This window comes from Schistocerca cancellata, chromosome 8 (genome assembly GCF_023864275.1).
Source record: "Schistocerca cancellata isolate TAMUIC-IGC-003103 chromosome 8, iqSchCanc2.1, whole genome shotgun sequence".
Classification (NCBI taxonomy): domain Eukaryota; kingdom Metazoa; phylum Arthropoda; class Insecta; order Orthoptera; family Acrididae; genus Schistocerca; species Schistocerca cancellata.
This window is the reverse complement of record NC_064633.1, coordinates 559,176,018-559,198,830: the sequence shown is the minus strand read 5'-3', so window position 1 is coordinate 559,198,830 and position 22,813 is coordinate 559,176,018. Positions and strand designations below refer to the sequence as shown.

At 44.2% G+C, this 22,813-nt stretch overlaps 1 protein-coding gene across 1 annotated transcript; it reads right to left on the bottom strand.

Annotated features, from left to right (window-relative positions):
* Positions 1 to 3,862: 3,862 nt before the first annotated feature.
* Positions 3,863 to 22,193, bottom strand: LOC126095325 (prostaglandin reductase 1-like). The gene is made up of 3 exons (XM_049910130.1): positions 21,980 to 22,193; positions 12,334 to 12,684; positions 3,863 to 4,531 (listed from the first exon to the last, which is right to left on the bottom strand). The coding sequence occupies exons 1-3, from the start codon at positions 22,178 to 22,180 to the stop codon at positions 4,079 to 4,081; spliced, it is 1,005 nt and encodes a 334-aa protein (XP_049766087.1). The 5' UTR covers positions 22,181 to 22,193; the 3' UTR covers positions 3,863 to 4,078.
* Between the last annotated feature and the right edge of the window lie 620 nt (positions 22,194 to 22,813).

Here is a 22,813-nt window from a genome sequence, read left to right as displayed (position 1 = left end):
CTACGCTCTCTCAAGGAGTATGGGACTTCGTCATAACAACCACGCCTCTGTATGAGCCCTAATTTCCCATCTCTTACCTTCGTAGTCCTTACGCGAAATGTATCTTGGCGACAGTAGAATCTTTCAGCAGTCAGCTTGAAATGTCGGTTCTCTAAATTTTCTCAATAGTGTTCCCCGAAAAGAACGTCGCCTCCCCTCCAGGGATTTCGGTTTGAGTTTCTGACGCATGTCCATAGAACTTGCGTGTTGTTCGAGCCCACCAGTAACACATCTAGCGGCCAGACTTTGAATTACTTCGATGCTGTCTTTAATCCGGCCTGGTTGGAATCCCAAACACACGAGCAGTACTCAAGAATAGGTCACATTAACGTCCTATATGCCGTCTCCTTGAGATACGAGGTGCATTCAAGTTCTAAGGCCTCCGATTTTTTTTCTAATTAACTACTCACCCGAAATCGATGAAACTGGCGTAACTTCTAGACGTAATCGCCCTGCAGACGTACACATTTTTCACAACGCTGACGCCATGATTCCATGGCAGCGGCGAAGGCTTCTTTAGGAGTCTGTTTTGACCACTGGAAAATCGCTGAGCCAATAGCAGCACGGCTGGTGAATGTGCGGCCACGGAGAGGGTCTTTCATTGTTGGAAAAAGCCAAAAGTCACTAGGAGCCAGGTCAGGTGAGTAGGGAGCATGAGGAATCACTTCAAAGTTGTTATCACGAAGAAACTGTTGCGTAACGTTAGCTCGATGTGCGGGTGCGTTGTCTTGGTGAAACAGCACACGCGCAGCCCTTCCCGGACGTTTTTGTTGCAGTGCAGGAAGGAATTTGTTCTTCAAAACATTTTCGTAGGATGCACCTGTTACCGTAGTGCCCTTTGGAACGCAATGGGTAAGGATTACGCCCTCGCTGTCCCAGAACATGGACACCATCATTTTTTCAGCACTGGCGGTTACCCGAAATTTTTTTGGTGGTGGTGAATCTGTGTGCTTCCATTGAGCTGACTGGCGCTTTGTTTCTGGATTGAAAAATGGCGTCCACGTCTCATCCATTGTCACAACCGACGAAAAGAAAGTCCCATTCATGCTGTCGTTGCGCGTCAACATTGCTTGGCTACACGCCACACGGGCAGCCGTGTGGTCGTCCGTCAGCATTCGTGGCACCCACCTGGATGACACCTTTCGCATTTTCAGGTCGTCATGCAGGATTGTGTGCACGGAACCCACAGAAATGCCAACTCTGGAGGCGATCTGTTCAACAGTCATTCGGCGATCCCCCAAAACAATTCTCTCCACTTTCTCGATCATGTCGTCAGACCAGCTTGTGCAAGCCCGAGGTGGTTTTGGTTTGTTGTCACACGATGTTCTGCCTTCATTAAACTGTCGCACCCACGAACGCACTTTCGACACATCCATAACTCCATCACCACATGTCTCCTTCAACTGTCGATGAATTTCAATTGGTTTCACACCACGCAAATTCAGAAAACGAATGATTGCACGCTGTTCAAGTAAGGAAAACGTCGCCATTTTAAACATTTAAAACAGTTCTCATTCTCGCCGCTGGCGGTAAAATTCCATCTGCCATACGGTGCTGCCACCTCTGGGACGTATTGGCAATGAACGCAGCCTCATTTTAAAACAATGCGCATGTTTCTATCTCTTTCCAGTCCGGAGAAAAAAAATCGGAGGCCTTAGAACTTGAATGCACCTTGTACGAACCACACTTTCCCAAAATTCTCCCAGTAAACTGAAGTCGACCATTCTCCTTTCCTACCACAACCCTCACATGCTCGTTCCATTTCATATCGCTTTGCAAGTTACGCCCAGATATTTAAAACATATGACAGTGTCAAAACGGACACTGCTAACTCTGCATCCGAACATTACGTGTTTGTTCTTCCTACTCCTTCATATTAACTTACATTTATCTACATTCAGTGCTAGCTGCCATTCATCACACCAAGTAGAAATTTTGTGTAAGTCACCTTGTTTCCTTCTATAGTCTTTCGACCACGATATCTTACCTTACACACTGTATCATCAGCAAACAACTGCAAATTGCTCCCCACCCTGTCTGCCACATCACTCATGTATATACAGGGTGTTTCAAAAATGACCGGTATATTTGAAACGGCAATACAAACTAAACGAGCAGCGATAGAAATACACCGTTTGTTGCAATATGCTTGGGACAACACTACATTTTCAGGCAGACAAACTTTCGAAATTACAGTAGTTACAATTGTCAACAACAGATGGCGCTGCGGTCTGGGAAACTCTATAGTACGATATTTTCCACATATCCACCATGTGTAGCAATAATATGGCGTAGTCTCTGCGTGAAATTACCCGAAACCGTTGACAACGTGTCTGGCGGAATGGCTTCACATGCAGATGAGATGTACTGCTTCAGCTGTTCAATTGTTTCTGGATTCTGGCGGTACACCTGGTCTTTCAAGTGTCCCCACAGAAAGAAGTCACAGGGGTTCATGTCTGGCGAATAGGGAGGCCAATCCACGCCGCCTCCTGTATGTTTCGGATAGCCCAAAGCAATCACACGATCATCGAAATATTCATTCAGGAAATTAAAGACGTCGGCCGTGCGATGTGGCCGGTCACCATCTTGCATAAACCACGAGGTGTTCGCAGTCTCGTCTAAGGCAGTTTGTACCGCCACAAATTCACGAAGAATGTCCAGATAGCGTGATGCAGTAATCGTTTCGGATCTGAAAAATGGGCCAATGATTCCTTTGGAAGAAATGGCGGCCCAGACCAGTACTTTTTGAGGATGCAGGGACGATGGGACTGCAACATGGGGCTTTTCGGTTCCCCATATGCGCCAGTTCTGTTTATTGACGAAGCCGTCCAGGTAAAAATAAGCTTCGTCAGTAAACCAAATGCTGCCCACATGCATATCGCCGTCATCAATCCTGTGCGAATGTCTCTCGTGCAGCAATGGTAGCGGCGCTGAGGGGTTGCTGCGTTTGAATTGTGTACGGATAGAGGTGTAAACTCTGGCGCATGAGACGATACGTGGACGTTGGCGTCATTTGGACCGCAGCTGCAACATGGAGAACGGAAACCCGAGGCCGCTGTCGGATCACCTGCTGCACTAGCTGCGCGTTGCCCTCTGTGGTTGCCGTACGCGGTCGCCCTACCTTTCCAGCACGTTCATCCGTCACGTTCCAGTCCGTTGAAATTTTTCAAACAGATCCTTTATTGTATCGCTTTTCGGTCCTTTGGTTACATTAAACCTCCGTTGAAAACTTCGTCTTGTTGCAACAACACTGTGTTCTAGGCGGTGGAATTCCAACACCAGAAAAATCCTCTGTTCTAAGGAATAAACCATGTTGTCTACAGCACACTAGCACGTTGTGAACAGCACACGCTTACAGCAGAAAGACGACGTACAGAATGGCGCACCCACAGACTGCGTTGTCTTCTGTATCTTTCACATCACTTGCAGCGCCATCTGTTGGTGAAAATTGTAACTACTGTAATTTAGAAAGTTTGTCCGCCTGAAAATGTACTGTTGTCCCAAGCATATTGCAACAAACGGTGTATTTCTATCGCTGCTCGTTTAGTTTTTATTGCTGTTTCAAATATACCGGTCATTTTTGAAACACCCTGTAGAAAATAATAAAGGTCCTATCACATGATGAACACTCTCTGTCGAGGACTTCATATTGGGTTCTATTACTTAAGAACACAAACATTAACCAGTTACATGAATATTTTCTATCGTTTCATGCTCTTATACAGTTGCTGGTGTACAGCACTTAAGTTATGTTGTTTTTGCGACAACTACGTGCTGGGACATATAATCTGACTGTGGAGTTAAATAATGGACACAACACACAAAAGGTTTTGTATAAAATGTATTTCTTTTTAGCTTACAAAAAGTTTATCATGACGTAAAATCTAATTGGGAAAATGAAAGCACAAACAAATTCTGAAAGAATATTCTCTCCCAGTCATCCAGCTACCTTTTGTAGTTCACTGCACAAAATACTGTAACAAAATGTCTTTGGCCCCGCCCATGCACCCAAATCTAGTACGGAAGTATGCTTCACGCTTCAGACTTTAACAACAGCTTTCCCTAGGTTCTCTCCTTGCAGCATGCCAACAAAGGCTTTGGGAGTGTTCTGGAAGCCGTCGGTGACAGTCTCGTGGTACTTGATCTTCCCCTCCCTGACCCACTGCATCAGCTGATCGATGCCCTCTCCCCAGCGGTCGTGCCATCGGATGTACATGAATCCCTCCATGCGGAGCTGCTTGAACACCGCAGCATGCTGGATGATGGTAGCCTTCGGGAGATTAGACTCGTTGTATCCAGATATCGCGCCGCACACGGAGATGCGACCGTACTCTCGCATGCTGTTGATGATTGCGCTGCTCATCTCGCCGCCCACGTTGTCGAAGTACACGTCGACGCCGTCAGGTGCCGCCTGCTTCAGCGCCTCTGTGACGTCATTCGTCTTGTAGTTAAATGCGTGATGGAATCCCAACTCCTCTTTCAGCCACTTGACCTGCGGAAGAGACGCCAGTTATATCGCTACAAGAAGACGTTTTCACATTGTGAAAGAAGTTACAGCTAGTTACTATAATGACATCCACTCCTGCTGATTCGGTTCAAAATGGCTCTGAGCACTATGGGACTTAGCTGCTGAGGTCATCAGTCCCCTAGAACTTAGAACTACTTAAACCTAACTAACCTAAGGACATTACACACACCCATGCCCGAGGCAGGATTCGAACCTGCGACCGTAGCGGTCGCGCGGTTCCAGACTGTAGCGCCCACAACGGCCGGCCCTCCTGATTCGAATTTGCACTCGTTTTCCCAAATCATTCCAGATGAACGACACAATTTTTGCTACAAATAGGTCATAATTAGCACTTCTCCTCCGCAGCTTTAATAGATATCTGATTATGGTGGCATATGTTATCATACAATAATTTTTGCCTTGCTTTTCATTTTTACTGGAATAGTAAAACTGCGTTGTGTAGTGTCTTATTATTTCAACTACGTTCTTCCTTTATTAACTTCTGAATAGATTAGTTTTTGGAGGGGGTCCACCCTCACAAACACCCAGTTTTACCTTTTCTTCTGTTTACCAGATATGTTTCGCTGAATATTGAGAATCATCAGTGGGCCTTTGTTTTATTTCTATTGAACAGGAAAAATTGCTCTTTACTATGTACTTGTAAACATATAAATTTGAGTTTTGAAGACAGTATTTACAAATTTGAAACACAAAGCATTGTTTATATACTTTGTTACTACATGCAGTGGTTTTCTTGGGTTTTTATGTTTATTTTATTGTACTTGTTTTCTTTCGCGGCTTGTCTTTTGCCACCATATAGATCTTAATGTAGAAAAGTTATTTACTTCGAAATTTTATGCCTGGGATGTTATGGTCGCCCTAACATTAACTAATTCTATTTGGAAGATTTGTGTGCGTGCGTGCATGCATGTGTGTGTGTGTGTGTGTGTGTGTGTGTTTGTGTGTGTGAATGGGTGTGGGTTTTATTTATTTACTTACTTTTTTATCTATGTATTTTCTTTAAAAAGATGTGTGTGTAAGGGAAAGGGGGGGGGGGGGAGCTTATAGGTCAGTGTTGTCCGATAGTTCTTGCGGGCGGGGAACACACTTCTATTATAGAGAGCTCTGTATACATTTATTATTTGTTTGTAAACGAACACAGACAGAAGAGCTTCAACCTCAAGATGACGACTTCTGGATATGTTACTCGGCGCTCTATTCAATAGCTAACAACAGATTCCGGTACATCCTTGTAACTAACCACTTTTGTTTATATAACCCCCAAAAATTTCGTGTAGGGGGCGATGAGATCAGATCATTAATGCAGAAAAAATATTGCGTCGCTGCGTGCTTGCCCGTTCTGTGTTACATTTCTACTTTGTATATTTTTGTCGATATTTTAATTTCAATGAAAGACAGTAATAAACATAAGATCTCCCGTTTAGAGTAGACGTTTGCAGTGCAAGAACACACAGACACAGTAGAAGTACGAGTGTTGTGACGTAAGCCAAGCCTGCGATGAGTACGTACAATGAACTGTTCAAATGGCTCTGAGCACTATGCGACTTAACTTCTGAGGTCATCAGTCACCTAGAACTTAGAACTAATTAAACCTAACTAACCTAAGGACATCACACACATCCATGCCCGAGACTGGATTCGAACCTGCGAACGTAGCGATCGCTCGGCTCCAGACTGTAGCGCCCAGAACCGCACGGCCACTCCGGCCGGCTACAATGAACTGTCTGTGGGGGTTTTGAAACAACCACAGAGTGTAATGTTTCTGAATTTAGTTACGTAATTATCGTTAATGAAACATAACTAGTCATTTTTTTTTCTACTGTCCTTAGCGGGTCAGTGTTACACTGTGGCCTTGAAACAATGATAATGCGCCAAGACTCGACCAGATAGTACGTGGTTAGAATATTCGTGAAGAATGAGATTTCGAGCTTTAAAATTAGCTGTTGTGTTCGAGAGACTGAGTGCAAACGGTTTATGGTTCATCAGTACAGTACGGAGTGAAGACACGTGAGTACTGCTCATCAACATCTATCCTTGAGACGTCTCCAGAGAAGATTGGAGGCTGTGAACGCACGCCCAGTTTCATTCTCTTTTTCTTATTTTTCATATGTACAGTATATTCACCGATAGTAATACAAATACGACACTTCATCTCTCAAGCTCTCTTTATACCGGCCAACCAAACAATATGCTTTTGTACGAGTGACACATCATACAATTTTTTGAAAATAGCCAACATGATCTCGTTGAATGGAGGTGCGACCTTAAACATCTGATCAAAAGTATCCAGATACCTATTAATGGACATTAATATAGGAGGTGTCCACCCTTCGCCTTTATGACAGCTTGAAACCTCCTAGGGACACTTTTAGTGTGGTGTGTGTTTGTCTGTGAAGAAACGCCATGCCCGCATCTCGTGGTCGTGCGGTAGCGTTCTCGCTTCCCACGCCCGGGTTCCCGGGTTCGATTCCCGGCGGGGTCAGGGATTTTCTCTGCCTCGTGATGGCTGGGTGTTGTGTGCTGTCCTTAGGTTAGTTAGGTTTAAGTAGTTCTAAGTTCTAGGGGACTTATGACCACAGCAGTTGAGTCCCATAGTGCTCAGAGCCATTTGAACCATTTGAACCAAGAAACGCCATCCCATTCTTCCTCAAGAACCGAAACGAAAGAAGATTGATTGATTGATTTTAACAGGAGAGCTAAAACAGCTTAGGTCTAACCCGCCACTGCCCGCACCGAAACTAGGTTTATTGTGCGGTATCGCTCCCTGTATATCTAGTAAAGCCAACCAGTGCCCTTAAATAGTGCAAAGAGTCCCTGTACCAGTTTTTTGTTAGAAACAATTTCTTCAGGTCTAGTTGTCCCGAAGATTCTGTATCTTTTACTCTCCAATGCCATGCATTCAAAGATTAGGTGTGATGAAGTTTCTTCACCCTCATCACAGATCCTACATTTAGGGTCCTCATCCATTATACCCATTGTGTGTAGGTGTTTTTTGAAGTCCCCATGGCCGGTCATCACTCCAGTCATGAGTTTGATCTCTTTCCTGTTCAATCCCAGGATTACAGAGCTTCTTTTACTACATGGCTTGGGCATCATTACCTTACCATGTTTTTGTTTATGGCCTTGGTCCAATATCCTACGTGCTGTTTCCTAAGCCAGTTCAGTAGTTCTAATTTGATCATAGCCTTGGTGATTGTCAAGACAGGTTCCGGTCCAATAAATGGAGTTGTTGCCCCCATCCTAGCCAATCTATCGGCTTGTTCATTGCCACAGATCCCTGAGTGGCCAGGGACCCACACTAGGTACACCCTACTGCTTACCCCTAGCTCCACTAGAGACCCGTGGCAATCTGCAACAGTCTTATATCTTGTTCCAGGAGCTGTCAATGATTTCAGGGTTGCCTGGCTGTCTGAATAGATGTAGGTGCTACGGTCATTGTAGCACCTACTCATATTCTCCTCCTCACATGCCATGATTGCAGTAATTTCGGCTTGGAATACAGAGGCCAGTTTCCCTAGAGAGATGCTGCTCTCCAGTCTTGGTTGAACCCGGTACAACCCTGCCCCGACGCCTTGATCTGTTTTCGACCCATCGGTGAACCAAACGATGTCCCCCGTACAGTGTCGAACTGTTTTCTTCCACTGCTCCCTACTTCCAATTATTATGTTGTAAGGCTTGTCGAAGCAGTTTGGAGCTATTATATAGTCGGCGGGCATTTCCCCGGCCATACCTATATTTACCTCACTCACTATGTTAGTGTGTGATTCCGGATATCCGAATGAGACCCAGTTTTGGCCAGTTTTAAGTCTACATGCCCCAGCTACTGCCTCCATCTTAACCCAAAGGTGAAGTGGAGGCACATCCAGCATGGCTTCCATTCCAGCGGTTGGTGTGCTGCTAATTCCGCCCGTTATGGCAAAGCAGGCCAATCTCTGCACCTTAGCAAGCTCTTTAGCAGCAACCCGCTGTTCTACCTTCTTTCACCACACTATGGCCCCATAGGAAATCCTAGGTCTAACCACTGTGGTGTATATCCAGTGCATACCCCTGGGGCTTAGGCCCCAGTTTTTGCCACAAGTCCTCCTAGTAACGAAAGAAGATAGTGAAGTTGGACACTGGGATCTGGTGCGAAGTCGACGTCCTAACGGTGATTCACTAAGCTCAGATAGGGGCTCTGGGAAGGCTAGTCAATTTTAAGAACGTTATTGTACACAAACCATGGGCTCACGGACGCTGCTTTGTGGCAGAGTATAGTATCACGCTGATACAACATTCATCGTCTCCAAACTGTACCTCTACTGTACACAGCACACAATATTGCAGAATGTGTTCGTATCCTTCCGCATTTAGTATTTTCTTAAACGCAATAAGGGGACCACTCCATAACCATGACAAACACCCCAGTAGCATAAAATCACTTCCTCCGCATTTTACTGTTGGCAATAACTGATCACAGGAACGTTCTCCAGGCATCCAGCAAACCGGAAACTTCCCACGGAATTGTCACAAGGTACAGTGTGATTCATTACTCCAAATCATCAGTTTCTCGTCATCCACTATCCAGTGATGTCGTTGTTTACAGCTCTTCAAGCGTCGCTTTGTACTGACTGCAGAAACGTGTGCCCTATAAGCAGCTGCTCGATCACTGTACCCCGTGTTTGTTAACTCACTGTGCACAGCCTGTGTGCTAGCCGTACTGCTAGTAGCACTTTGGAACTGACGAGTGAAATCTATCGCTGATTTCACGCGATTTTTATAACCACATTCCGCAATATTCGGTGGTACCTGCCTCTCAGAGTGTGAGCCCTGCCTGGTCTCGGTTTACTGTGGCTGTTCCATCGCTTTTCGACTTCAAATTCGAAGTAACAGAGCCGACTGATAAATCCTGCTGTCGCTGTTTCTCTCCCCACTTCCTTTTATACTGGCAGGTCTGCCTCTAGCGACATTTAGTCGTCACTTTCCCATTACATAGAGGTGTCCGAATACTTTTGACCAGGTAATGCACATGTCTTTATTTACACTTTGTACGAGGGCTGCCAGAAATTAATGCATCGCATTTTTTTTTCTTCAGTAATTCTTTATTGGACATAATGAGAATTACACGCACGAAAGAATGGTGTTTTATCTACATACCCTATTTTTTCACGTAATCTCCATCCCGTTCTATGGTCTTCCTCCAGCGCAAAACGTCCTGTCGGTACCAGTCCCTGTCCTGGTGACGGAGCCAGTGCTTCCCTGTGTGAATCGCCTCCTCATTGTCCTCAAAATGTCTTCCACGAATGGCATCTTTTATTGGCCCAAACAAGTGTTAAGCCCGAGGGGGTAGGTCAGGGCTGTAGGGTTGATGGAGAATCACTGTCCAACCCTGTTCTGCGATGCGTTCAGCAGTCCTCATACTTGTGTGGGGCCGAGAGTTATCGTGTTGCAGCAAAACATTTGCTGGATTGTTGTGGCGCCTAAGTCGCCAGAGACGCGTCTTCAGTTTTGTTAATGTGTTGACATATGCTCCTGAATTAATGGTACCGCCTCTTGGCATCATATCAATGAGAATCACACCTTAACAGCCCCAGAACACGATGATCATGATCTTACTGGCGGAAGCAGGTGCTTCGAATTTTTTCTTCTGCGGGGAGAGAGAACGGCGCCATTCCATCCACTGTCGTTTTGTTTTGGGCTCAAGATGGTGAACCCAGGTTTCATCACCTGTCACAATCTGAGACAAGAAGGCCTCCCCCTCAGCTTCAAAACGTTGCAGCAAATCAAGACAAACGTTTTTTTCTGTGCGATTTGTGATCCACCGTTAGACACCGCATGACCCATCTTGCACACGCTTTTGAATATCCAAAAATGCGGATAATTGCATCCACACTTCCTTTGCTGATTGACAGATGCAGCGCCAACTGCCGAGTCGTAATGCGTCTGTCCTCGTGAAGCCGGCCGGTGTGGCCGAGCGGTTCTAGGCGCTTCAGTCTGGAACCGCGCGACTGCTATGGTCGCAGGCACATCCTGCCTCGGGCATGGATGTGTGTGATGTCCTTAGGTTAGTTAGGTTTAAGTAGTTCTAGGTTCTAGGGGACTGATGACCTCAGATGTTAAGTCCCATAGTGCTCAGAGCCATTTGAACCATTTGTCCATTTGTCCTCGTGAATGACAACATCAGCTCGCTGCAACATGTCAGGTGTGACAGCTGTGGATGGTCTCCCCGACCGCTGCAAATCGTTGAACTCCACCGAACCACCTTCTGATGACCTCATCCTCCATGCCCAGCGACTAACTGCACTCCTGTCGACAGCAGACGCCGCATAGACTTTGCACAAATGTTTGTGAATATTCCCCACCGTTTCTCCTCTACAGTGAGAAATTCAATGGCGGCACGTTGCTTGTTACGTGTGTCACCTTCAGACGCCACTTTGAAACTGTATTGCAGCTACGCTATCTGTCGGAAGTGACAGATCTTTGGCGCGCTCACTCAGGAGACTTCAAGTAATACATACGTAACGTTTCCCATTCGTAGCATTGTTTTCAGCTGAGATAAAAATGGGATGCATTACTTTCTGGGCAGTCTTCCTATGTCTGAAGAATGTAAGGATTTTGAGGAAAACTCAGCAGTACTTACGAACAAGTGTCACTGATCTGATGAGACTATGCTGCACTGACCTCACCTGCATCTGTTGTGTACATAGTTCCACATATTCAGCGCATACACAACTTTCCCACTAGAGCGCGCCCCACTAAGCACAACAGCGCAGGCGCAGCGCTCGTCCGTCTCCGCACTACGAGATGGCGCTCCCATAGAGACGGACCAAATTCTGCTTCCGCCGATCCGCGTATTAATATGTGACGCAGCCAATGAGATTGCTGCTAAAGTAGAACTTTTTCTCCTCGCGGATCACACTCGCGCAGTGATACACGAATGCACGTGGTATTATAACAAGTGTACAGACCTCCGATTAGTCAGTCTGCATTCGTCTGCACCAGTCTGTACCAGTCTGCATTAGTCTGTACCAGTCTACATTTGTCTGTACCAGTCTATAGTCAAGTTTCAGTCTGCGCCTAATAAGATTATCATATTCCTGTACATAGCCGTGAAGATAAATGTATAGACACTTTTGTCAAGTATCAGAGATAAATGTGAGAATAAGATTAACGTACCAATACCAAAGGAACTTCAGATTGTCAATTGTAAATAGCATCCAGAACCAAGTTAAGTAATTTTTATGTTTTTTATTATTTTAATAAATGTGTATGGTGGTGGTGGTGGTGGTTAGTGTTTAACGTCTCGTCGACAACGAGGTCAATAGAGACAGAGCGCAAGCTCGGGTTAGGGAAGGATTGGGAAGGAAATCGGCCGTGCCCTTTCAGAGGAACCATCCCAGCATTTGCCTGAAACGGGTTATGGAAATCACGGAAAACCTAAATCAGGATGGCCGGAGACGTGATTGAACTGTCGTCTTCCCGAATGCGAGTCCAGTGTGCTAACCACTGCGCCACCTCGCTCGGTAATGTGTGTGAAAATTAATCAAGTTCTGTTTTAGGTTGGTCACCCTCAATCTGCTACTCTAAGCGTGCAAGTGGCATTTCTATCGTCTGACCTAATGGCAGAAGATAAACACGCCACGATAAGACCAAGAGACATATTGCTGACACTCGCCTACTTCGTTAGAGCGACAGGTCAAATAATCTGATGGTGTGTGTACTGAAGGTCTTACAGTACGCACACCACAGCGTCATAGGTGCAGGAATCCCAAATGGAGGCGGTGTCTTACCTTAGCGTCTGATCCCGCGAAGCCAATTACTTTGCACCCCTTGAGGCGCGCTATCTGCCCGACTATGGACCCCACAGCACCTGCGGCTCCGCTGACCACGGCGACCTCTCCCTCCTTGGGCTGGCAGATCTCCAGCAGTCCAAAGTAGGCCGTGATTCCGGGCATGCCCAGCACCCCCAGAGACAGGGAGAGGGGCAGCTCCCCCAGGTCTGGCACCAGCATGGCCGGCGACATGAAGTAGGGCGCGTCCGGCCCCACGTCGGCCACGGTGCGGTCGCGCCACCCCCAGTAGCCGACCACGTACCGCCCCACGGGGAAGCCCGCCGCGCGGCTCTCCACGATGCGGGCCACCTGTGGACAGAGGTTAGCACACTTCTCTTTAGAGACAGCGTAATCCGTGACTCCCTGGCAACAGTGATTTCTGTTAATTGCAATAACTGGTATTTTTAGTAGTGTTTTGTTACAGTTTTGCGAATTCACAACCTGTATCCCTCCACAATGGAAGTGAAACGCGGACGATAAATAGTTTAGACAAGAAGAGAATAGAAGATTTCGAAATGTGGTGCTACAGAAGAATGCTGAAGATTAGATGGGTAGATCACATAACTAATGAGGAGGTATTGAATAGAATTGGGGAGAAGAGGAGCTTGTCGCACAACGTGACTAGAAGAAGGGATCGATTGGCAGGACATGTTCTGATCACCAATGTAGTATTGGAAGGCAGCGTGGAGGGTAAAAATCTTAGAGATGAATACACTAAGCAGATTCAGGAGGATGTAGGTTGCAGTAGATACTGGGAGACGAAGAAGCTTGCAAAGGATAGAGTTGCATGGAGAGCTACATCAAACCAGTCTCAGGACTGAAGACCACAACACATCCCTCCACAGTCCACCAACATTAAAATATTCCTGCTGCTATCGCCTCACCTATTACATTGTGATTAGTAACGTGTAAGGACTAACAGGCACTGACAAGTGCGTTGCTAACTGGTATACCTAGCCAGGTGGATTGTAACAACGTGACGGAAGCCATATGTTCTCGCTTGTAAAGGCGATTACTTGTTTAGACCTAACGTTAGCGTTTTCGATAACTGAGGAGACAAAATGTTAGGTGAGATGATATTGTTAATACTCGTATTTAGAACCATTCATCCTCAGTTGTTGCTGACAGGCTAGAGTGTGATATTAGAACGCCACAAAGTCTTGGTTGTAATGACAGACTGAGACAGACTGATCTCTAGCGTTGCCCGATGTCTGGATTTGGTTGGAAGGCGATAGTTTGCTTGTGAATTGGCGAAGTTAACGAATGAAAATGGCAAATAAAAGTTGTCGTAAAAGATTGACCTACAGCAGAGCCCGATGTTTACGTTCACGCAATTTGCTACGTTTATCGCACTTTTTATCACAAAATCTGAAACTACAAGTTAAAGTCAGAAAACGTTTCTCAGATAATGAACAGGACTACTACATAATTTTTACCACATGATAAATAAAAGTTACTTGAGAAGTGGGCACGACTGTGCACAGAGAAAATTTCACCTCGACGAAACAGTCTGTAGTAAGTATGGATTAAATGTGTTCTTCCTTCGGCTTTAAAGGCTTTAGTAATGAAACAAGTGTGAATATATTAATGGTGGATGTTGAGAATGATAACATAATCTGCCATACGCCATACAGTACAGTTCGAGTTTTTGTTTAGAATACGTGGACCACTTCTTCGACTGCAGCCTGAGAGGCAAGGCTCTCAGAACGAAGTACGAACGTCGGTCAACAGAAGGCGTACGACGCTGAAAGTTATAATGCTACTTTTAGCACAATAACCTTGCTTTTAGTTGTTACTTGTGACTTATATAATAACCTGTGAGTTCCATGATAGTGTGGATGCTGTAAAACAGGTGGCATGCAGTCTGAATGTAACTGAAATTACAGCCAAATACTGGTAATTTGTTACTGTCTTAGCCGTGACTTATTGATCATTTTATATGTTCCGGACATTGTATCGGCTTTACTAGCGATCTTGGTGTTTGAAAGTTTCTTCAGAGTTCTCAATCACTTGTTGATTTCTTGCCACCCAAGTTCTCTACAAAGCGCTCGAGAAAGATCTACTGCAGACTGCATAATAGAAAGGAATTACAGCGTGAGAATTATTGAACTGTATGAAAAAAACGTAAATTAGTTACAAACTACAGCGTGCACACACTTTATTCAACATTTAGACGTGACTACATATATTCGGATATAGGTTATGACATGTTCGATAAGACTGCCTTCATTGGCGTTGGTGCGGCACAGACGAATAGCGAAATTCTGCATGACCTGCTGAATTGTCGGAACATTGACCTTGTCGATGGCCTCTGAAATAGCTGTTTTCATCTCAGCAATAGTTTTGGGGTTATTGCTATACACCTTGTCTTTAATATAGCCCCACAAAAAGGAGTCGCATGTATTCAGATCCAGAGCATGTTGTTGTTGTTGTTGTCTTCAGTCCTGAGACTGGTTTGATGCAGCTCTCCATGCTACTCTATCCTGTGCAAGCTTCTTCATCTCCCAGTACCTACTGCAACCTACATCCTTCTGAATCTGCTTAGTGTATTCATCTCTTGGTCTCCCCCTACGATTTTTACCCTCCACGCTGCCTTCCAATACTAAATTGGTGATCCCTTGATGCCTCAGAACATGTCCTACCAACCGATCCCTTCTTCTGGTCAAGTTGTGCCACAAACTTCTCTTCTCCCCAATCGTATTCAATACTTCCTCATCAGTTATGTGATCTACCCATCTAATCTTCAGCATTCTTCTGTAGCATCACATTTCAAAAGCTTCTATTATCTTCTTGTCCAAACTATTTACCGTCCATGTTTCAGTTCCATACATGGCTACACTTCATACAAATACTTTCAGAAATGACTTCCTGACACTTAAATCTATACTCGATGTTAACAAATTTCTCTTGCCATTGCCAGTCTACATTTTATATCCTCTCTACTTCGACCATCATCAGTTATTTTGCTCCCCAAATAGCAAAACTCATTTACTACTTTAAGTGTCTCATTTCCTAATCTAATACCCTCAGCATCACCCGACTTAAATCGACTACATTCCATTATCCTCGTTTTGCTTTTGTTGATGTTCATCTTATATCCTCCCTTCAAGACACCATCCATTCCGTTCAGCTGCTCTTCCAAGTCCTTTGCTGTCTCTGACAGAATTACCATGTCATCGGCGAACCTCAAAGTTTTATTTCTTCTCCAGCATATGGCGGGCAATCGAGGTTCACGCCAGTGGCCCCTAGACATCCCAAAGCCAGAATGCGGTCCCCAAACTGTTCCTCGAGGACGCCAAACACTCTCCTTCTTCGATGGGATCGAGCTCTGTCTTGCATGACCCACATCTTGTCTAAATCAGGGTCGCTTTGGGTAATGGGGACGAAATCATCTCCAAAACCTTCACGTACTGTTCGGTAGTCACCTTGCCATCAAGGAATATCGCACCGATTATTCCGTGGCTGGACATTGCACGCCACACAGTCACCTGTTGAGGGTGAAGAAACTTCTCGATCGCGCATTGTGGATTCTCAGTTCCCCAAATGCGCCAATTTTCCTTATTGACGAACCCATCCAAATGAAAGTCGTCTTCTTCGCTAAACCAAACCATGCATCTGACAAGGGAACCTCCCCATCGCACCCCCCTCAGATTTAGTTGTAAGTTGGCACAGTGGATAGGCCTTTGAAAACTGAACACACATCAATCGAGAAAACAGGAACAAGTTGTGTGGAACTATGAAAAAAATAAGCAAATTATACAAACTGAGTAGTCCATGTGCAAGATAGACAACATCAAGGAGAGCGTGAGCTCAGGAGCACCGTGGTCCCGTGGTTAGCGTGAGCAGCTGCGGAATGAAAGGTCCTTGGTTCAAGTCTTCCCCCGAGTGAGAAGTTCACTTTCTTCATTTTCGCAAAGCTATGATCTGTCCGTTCGTTCATTGACGTCTCTGTTCACTGTAAAAAGTTTAGTGTCTGTGTTTTGCGACCGCACCGCAAAACGGTGCGATTAGTAGACGAAAGGACGTGCCTCTCCAATGGGAACCGAAAACATTTGATTGCAAGGTCATAGGTCAACCGATTCCTCCACAGGAAAACACGTTTGATATATTCTATACGACACTGGTGACGGCATGTGCGTCACATTACAGGAATATGTTGTCGACCCACCTAACTTGTACACTTGGCGAACGGGGAAAAAGATTCTTCTACCTTGCCCGATTTAGGTTTTCTTATGGATGTGATAATCACTCGCAAAAAAGTGATGGAAACATAAGAGTTTGTCACATAAACTGCAACAAACGAATGCAAGTTTCACAGTAGCATAGTTTTCCCTGTGCTCTGTCAAAACATATGTTTTTAACGTTTTCAAATTTTTCCGTGTGTAGACCGTCAAATCCTGCATATGTCCAAGCAAATCTGTACATGTGCTGAAAATAAAAATTTTAATTTTTCGCTCGAGGGAAGACTTGAACCAAGGACCTCTCACTCCGCAGCTGCTCACGCTTACCACGAGACCACGGCACTCCTAAGCTGCCGCTGTCCTTGATGTTGAATATCTTCCGCATGGACTACTCAGTTTGAATATTTCGCTTATTTTTTCCATAGTTCCACACAACTTCTTCCTGTTTTCTTGATTGATCTGTGGTCAGTTTTTCAAGACCTATCCACTGTGCCAACTTATAACTAAATCTGAGGGGGGTGCGATGGGGAGGTTCCCTTGTGAGAACTAATTCCCACCATGCCCTGCGGCCAACCGTACAGTTTGAACGTGCTAACGCAAACCGTTCAGAAGTAATGACGATTTCATTTCATATAGTTCAATAGTTATCACACAGTACTTTCCATCGATTTACATTCGTAATATTAACGTCACACTGTAGTGTATGGTAAAATATAGTCTGCCAACACAGTAATATTTAATGATATGCTGTTTCGTGGTCTTCATTCCAAAGACTGATTTGATGCGTCTGTATCTGCTAGACCTGCTGATTACGTCTCATCATCTCTGCATACCTAATGCAAGCTTTGTCCGTATGAAACTCCATAGCCGAACACTGGCCGCCCTCTACAATTTGTAGCCCCGCACTTCTCCGAATTACCAAACTGACTATTGCTTGATGCCTCATGATCCGATCTTACAGTTAAGTTGTGCTCATGCACTTTTTTCTGCTCAACACGATTCATTTTCTCTTCATCAGTTATCCAGTCTACTCATCTAATGTTAAGCATTCTCCGTAACATCGCACATAAAAGCTTCTATTCTGTTCATGTCTACTCTGTTTATTCTACACGAATCGATTACAGATAAGGCTACTACAATCCAGCAAATACTATCGTGTAAGACATTCAGACTTTTAAATTTGTGCTCGATATTACCGTTTTTCTTGCGTTGCTTGAGGCTTACCCGACGGATTACTAGGTAAGGTTGTCGGAAGAGAGGTCGATTGTCGTGGTGAAATACCCATAATATTTCATTGACGCAGCTGATTGACATCTGCAGGTGCGTCGAACTCTGCTGATTTATGACAGTCGTAACATTCATTACTCAGCAATGTATTAGTCGCACCTGAAGATCTCATTCGGTTGCGTTTGATGATATGTTGTGGAAATTCACAACGACATTCGACCTCTCACCCGACAACTGTTTCCACTCCCTATTTCTTGTCTTTAGAAAAGGTTTCACTGCTACTGCTAGTATGCATTTTATATTCTCGTTACTTCTGCCATCGTAAGTTATTTTGCTGCCCAAATAGTAAAAGTCATCTACTACTTCTAGTAACTTGTTTCATAATCTGATTCCCTCGTCATCGCCTGATTTAATTCCACTACACTCCGTTACCTTTGCTTTGCTATTGTTAATATTCATCTTACAACTTCTTTTGAAGACACTGCCCATTCTGGTCAAATAATCTTCCAAGTTTTTTGTACTGTTTGGTAGAACTTCAATGCTGTCAGAGAACTGAAGCGTTTTCTATTTGTTCTGTTTCAACTTCAATTTCCTCTCCAAATATCTCCTGAGTTTCCTTCATTGCTTGTTCAGTGTACTGACTGAATAACACGATGGAGAGGCTGTGAGCCCGTCTTTCTCCCTGCTCAGCTACTGATTTCCTTTTCGCGTTCTTCTTGGCTAGCAGCTGCAGTCTGGTTACTGTGCAAACTAAATACATTTCCCTCCCTGTGTTTTATTTTCGATAACTTTTTCAGTCCAAAGAGTGTATTCCAGTCAACATTGTCATTGTCTTTTTATAAATATACAAATGCTTCAAATATTGTTTTGCCGTTTTTGAATCTAACTGCCAAGGTAAATTTTCTCGTATGATCATACATTTCTCCAGAACCCAAAAATATCTCCCCCCAGGCTATTGATACCAGTGGTTCCATTCGTCTGCAGGTGAATTAGTGATCTAATAATGCTTTTTATAATACCCTTCCTCATTTGTACAAGCGGGTAAAAGCTTTAGTGAAACGTCCCCTTAGAACAATTGTATACGAGACTGTGCTTAAACTGACACACAATATTTTATAGCGCAACGCAATCTGACTTTCAGAAATCCCTACAAAAGAATGGCCCTGACTAACATTAACCTATACGTTTCACAAATCACTTACCTCACAAAAATCTTCGTTACTCGAACTAGTGCAATACGGCGAGCGCCACTACTGCCAGCTAAATAAAAGATTCAAACTACTGAAGGCACAAACTACTGATAGGCATAGTTAGCAAATGAAAGATTTTTGTAGAGAACAAACAATGTATTTACCTTAATACTCATAATATATATAGCAGTTCATGACAAATTACAAAACTCCGCCATCTCTCTCCCCACATCCACCACTGCTGGCGGCTCACCTCCAACTGCGCAACGCTACGCGCTGTTAACATCCAGCTGCTCAACAATACAATGGCAGACAACAATGCAAACTAGCCACAGACTGCACACAGCACAGCCAGTGATTTTCATACAGAGCGCTACGTAACGTTGCCAATAAGAAAATATAAACAGCCTACTTACATAAAGGAAACATAAACAGCCTACTTACATAGCCCCCATGCTCCCCACAAAAAATTTTACAAATTGTTTTGGCCAGTGGCCAATAACGATTTGATAAAATTTTTCATAATTACAGTAACAAAGATATCAAATGCACACACTTATTAATACAATGGTGGTCAAAAGCTAAAATTTTCTCACAGTCCATAAAGACAGTCCTGATCATTCATCACAGTAAAACTGCCGTTTCTTTTATCAAAGTCTGAGCAGTAAAAGACAATGCACACGGAAGTCGACGTATTGAAGAAGATTGGTAGGTAGGTCATCACAGAGTAGACCCACTGTAGTCCTGGTGTTGGAAGAAACTACACCTTGAAGCAAAGGGCTGCTATACTCTTATCAACTGCTATGTATTTAAAAGAGTGATATGATTCTGTTGACAACACATCTTCCAGGAAAATGCAAGATGTCGGTTCAGAGAAATAAAATATTTCTTGTTACATAAAGCTTACGAAATATGTCGAAGGACAAGGAGTGATTGGTTTAGTGTCAGTTAGTGACAGCGAATGGTATTACCCAAAGTAACTGTTGACTAAAGGTCATAAAACACACTTGCCAGTTGTTAACGATATAGAAGGAAACTGGTATTAAGAATAACGTAAATGCAAGTCAGGCTATGCCTATTTTTCTAAATACACGCAGTTTGGATATTTCTGATAGACCATAAACCACTTTGTAAATGTAGAATTAATGTGTGTGATAAGTAGCAGTTCACAACGAGATGACTTTTACAATATTAACAGTAATGGCAACTTTCTTATATAGCGAGACGCTAGAACAGCTCAGTGAGACTTAACGACATATGACATATGAATTGCTCGTGTACTGCTGTATGGATGAAAGTCATGCATCCCTAAAAGCGAGATAAAAGCAAACAACAAGCAGCAGAAATGAAAGTGAGAGGTGTTCGCAGTGAAGACCACATAAGAAATGAAGTTGTTAGGAATGAACTAAATATTTATAACACTAATGAAAAGACTGAACAAAATAAAACTATATGCTAACATCACCAACAAAGAATGAGTTCAGAGAGAATACCACGTCTGGCCACGTTGTACCAGCCAAGAGGAAGAGGGGACGTACGAAGACCCAGAAAAAGATGGCAGTAAAAAGTGAAGCTGGAAGAGGCACAAACGACTCAGCCTTGAAGTTCAGAAGAAGGAGAAGACAAAATTGATCGTATCTAAAGGACCACGGCAAAAATCGCATCCAGTTAACGTTGAATTTATGTCTATCATTTTGTGAAATAAAAAAAAGGCGTACACCAACAAACTAATTATTCATAATGTAATCATTTGAGATTAATGCCAACTCACAAAGCAGGTTCAGTATAGATCTGATTACTTCACCTTTGTTACTTATTAGAAATAAGCATGTGATAATATTATTCTCACTCATCATCGTCTTTAAGCAACTTAAATCTGCCACGCGGTCTAAGGCGTCTTGACTTCACCTTCGTTACTTATTAGAAATAAGCATGTGATAATATTATTCTCACTCATCATCGTCTGTAAGCAACTTAAATCTGCCACGTGGTCTAAAGGCGTCTTGCTACGGTTGGCGCGGCTGCCCCCGTCGCAGGTTCGAGTCCTCCCTCGGGCATGGGTGTTTGTGTTTGTCCTTAGCGTAGGTTCAAAAAATGGTTCAAACGGCTCTGAGCACTATGGGACTCAACTGCTGTGGTCATAAGTCCCCTAGAACTTAGAACTACTTAAACCTAACTAACCTAAGGACATCACACACATCCATGCCCGAGGCAGGATTCGAACCTGCGACCGTAGCGGTCGTGCGGTTCCAGACTGTAGCGCCTTTAACCGCTCGGCCACTCCGGCAGGCTTAGCGTAGGTTAGTTTAAGTTAGATTAAGTAGTTTGTAAACCTAGGGAATGATGGCCTCAGCAGATTGGTCGCATAGGAACTTACCACAAATTTCCAAACTTAAATCAAGTAATAAAAAAAAGATAAAAGTGAAATACGAGTACCTGTCACAATGCCTGAAAAGCTTTTTATCATTTAAAAAATTGAACTCGTCTATGTTCGACTTTTTTTGCAATGTTTTATCATCTTTTTTCTATTTTTTTATTTTAAACATAGCTGCGTAACAGCAACGGTTCCACGTAATTAGATTAAAAACAGCCGACCAGTTGCAAAGGATAAAGTAATCTTTACCTAGGTTTCGATAGATTTAAACCTATCTTCTTCAGAAGGCGGCAGTATTACATTAACATGGAGTGATACGTCATTGCCATTTATCATCTGTCATTACCCAAAAGCAAAGTGATTCATCGACTTCAGCACAGCAAATTGCTTTTATTTTATTTTTCCACCAGTGGTGAACGGAAATAGGGGGGCGCCAATCGAAAGTCAGTGATGTTATTTGTGTGTGTGTGTGTGTGTGTGTGTGTGTGTGTGTGTGTGTGTGTGGACTTGTGTTCTTGAATATGGCGTACCTGTAATAATTTTGTCATACGCAATGGTGTTCTGACAGGACAGTAATTAGTGCGAGTTAATTAGAATTGGTTAGCAACGGAGGCATATGAAAGAAACTTCACCTGTGAGCCGATCATGGTGTTGCCGACGTGGTGCATGTTCTTGTACGCCCTCTGGTAGGGATCGACGCTGATGTAGATTGCCTCGGCGAGTATCTGGCCATCGCGGAGTGCCGGCAGGTCCTCCTCCTCGATGCGGAAGTCTTCGAGCCGCGGCTCTCCCTGGAACTCGCGGGCGATCACGATCTTGCGTGCCTTCACCATGGCTGCCGGTGTCCTACTGCAAGCGCGGTCGCTGCACGCCGCTTATATAACGCGGCCGCGCCGCGGGGCCTTGACGCGCTGTTATCGCTGTCTGTATTGGGTCCGAGATGGAAGGTCGTGAGACTCACAGTGCTGAATCACTGGGTCTGAGGCGATGAGATGCAAATTCCACCACTGTCTTGCAATTTAACATCAGTTTGTTGTGTAAATTAATATCTAGTTCTCTCTACAAATGTACGAGGTGCATTCAAGTTCTAAGGCCTCCGATTTTTTTTCTAATTAACTACTCACCCGAAATCGATGAAACTGGCGTTACTTCGCGACGTAATCGCCCTGCAGACGTACACATTTTTCACAACGCTGACGCCGTGATTCCACGGCAGCGGCGAAGGCTTCTTTAGGAGTCTGTTTTGACCACTGGAAAATCGCTGAGGCAATAGCAGCACGGCTGGTGAATGTGCGGCCACGGAGAGTGTCTTTCATTGTTGGAAAAAGCCAAAAGTCACTAGGAGCCAGGTCAGGTGAGTAGGGAGCATGAGGAATCCCTTCAAAGTTGTTATCACGAAGAAACTGTTGCGTAGCGTTAGCTCGATGTGCGGGTGCGTTGTCTTCGTGAAACAGCACACGCGCAGC

What these genes read in the sequence shown, in the direction of transcription:
- LOC126095325 (XM_049910130.1), bottom strand. Translation starts at nt 22,180, where the DNA reads ATGGTGAAGGCACGCAAGATCGTGATCGCCCGCGAGTTCCAGGGAGAG. An exon ending in ACACCATGATCGGCTCACAG is followed by an intron (nt 12,685 to 21,979) that starts GTGAAGTTTCTT and finishes CTCTGTCCACAG; the next exon opens with GTGGCCCGCATCGTGGAGAG. An exon ending in TCGCGGGATCAGACGCTAAG is followed by an intron (nt 4,532 to 12,333) that starts GTAAGACACCGC and finishes TCTCTTCCGCAG; the next exon opens with GTCAAGTGGCTGAAAGAGGA.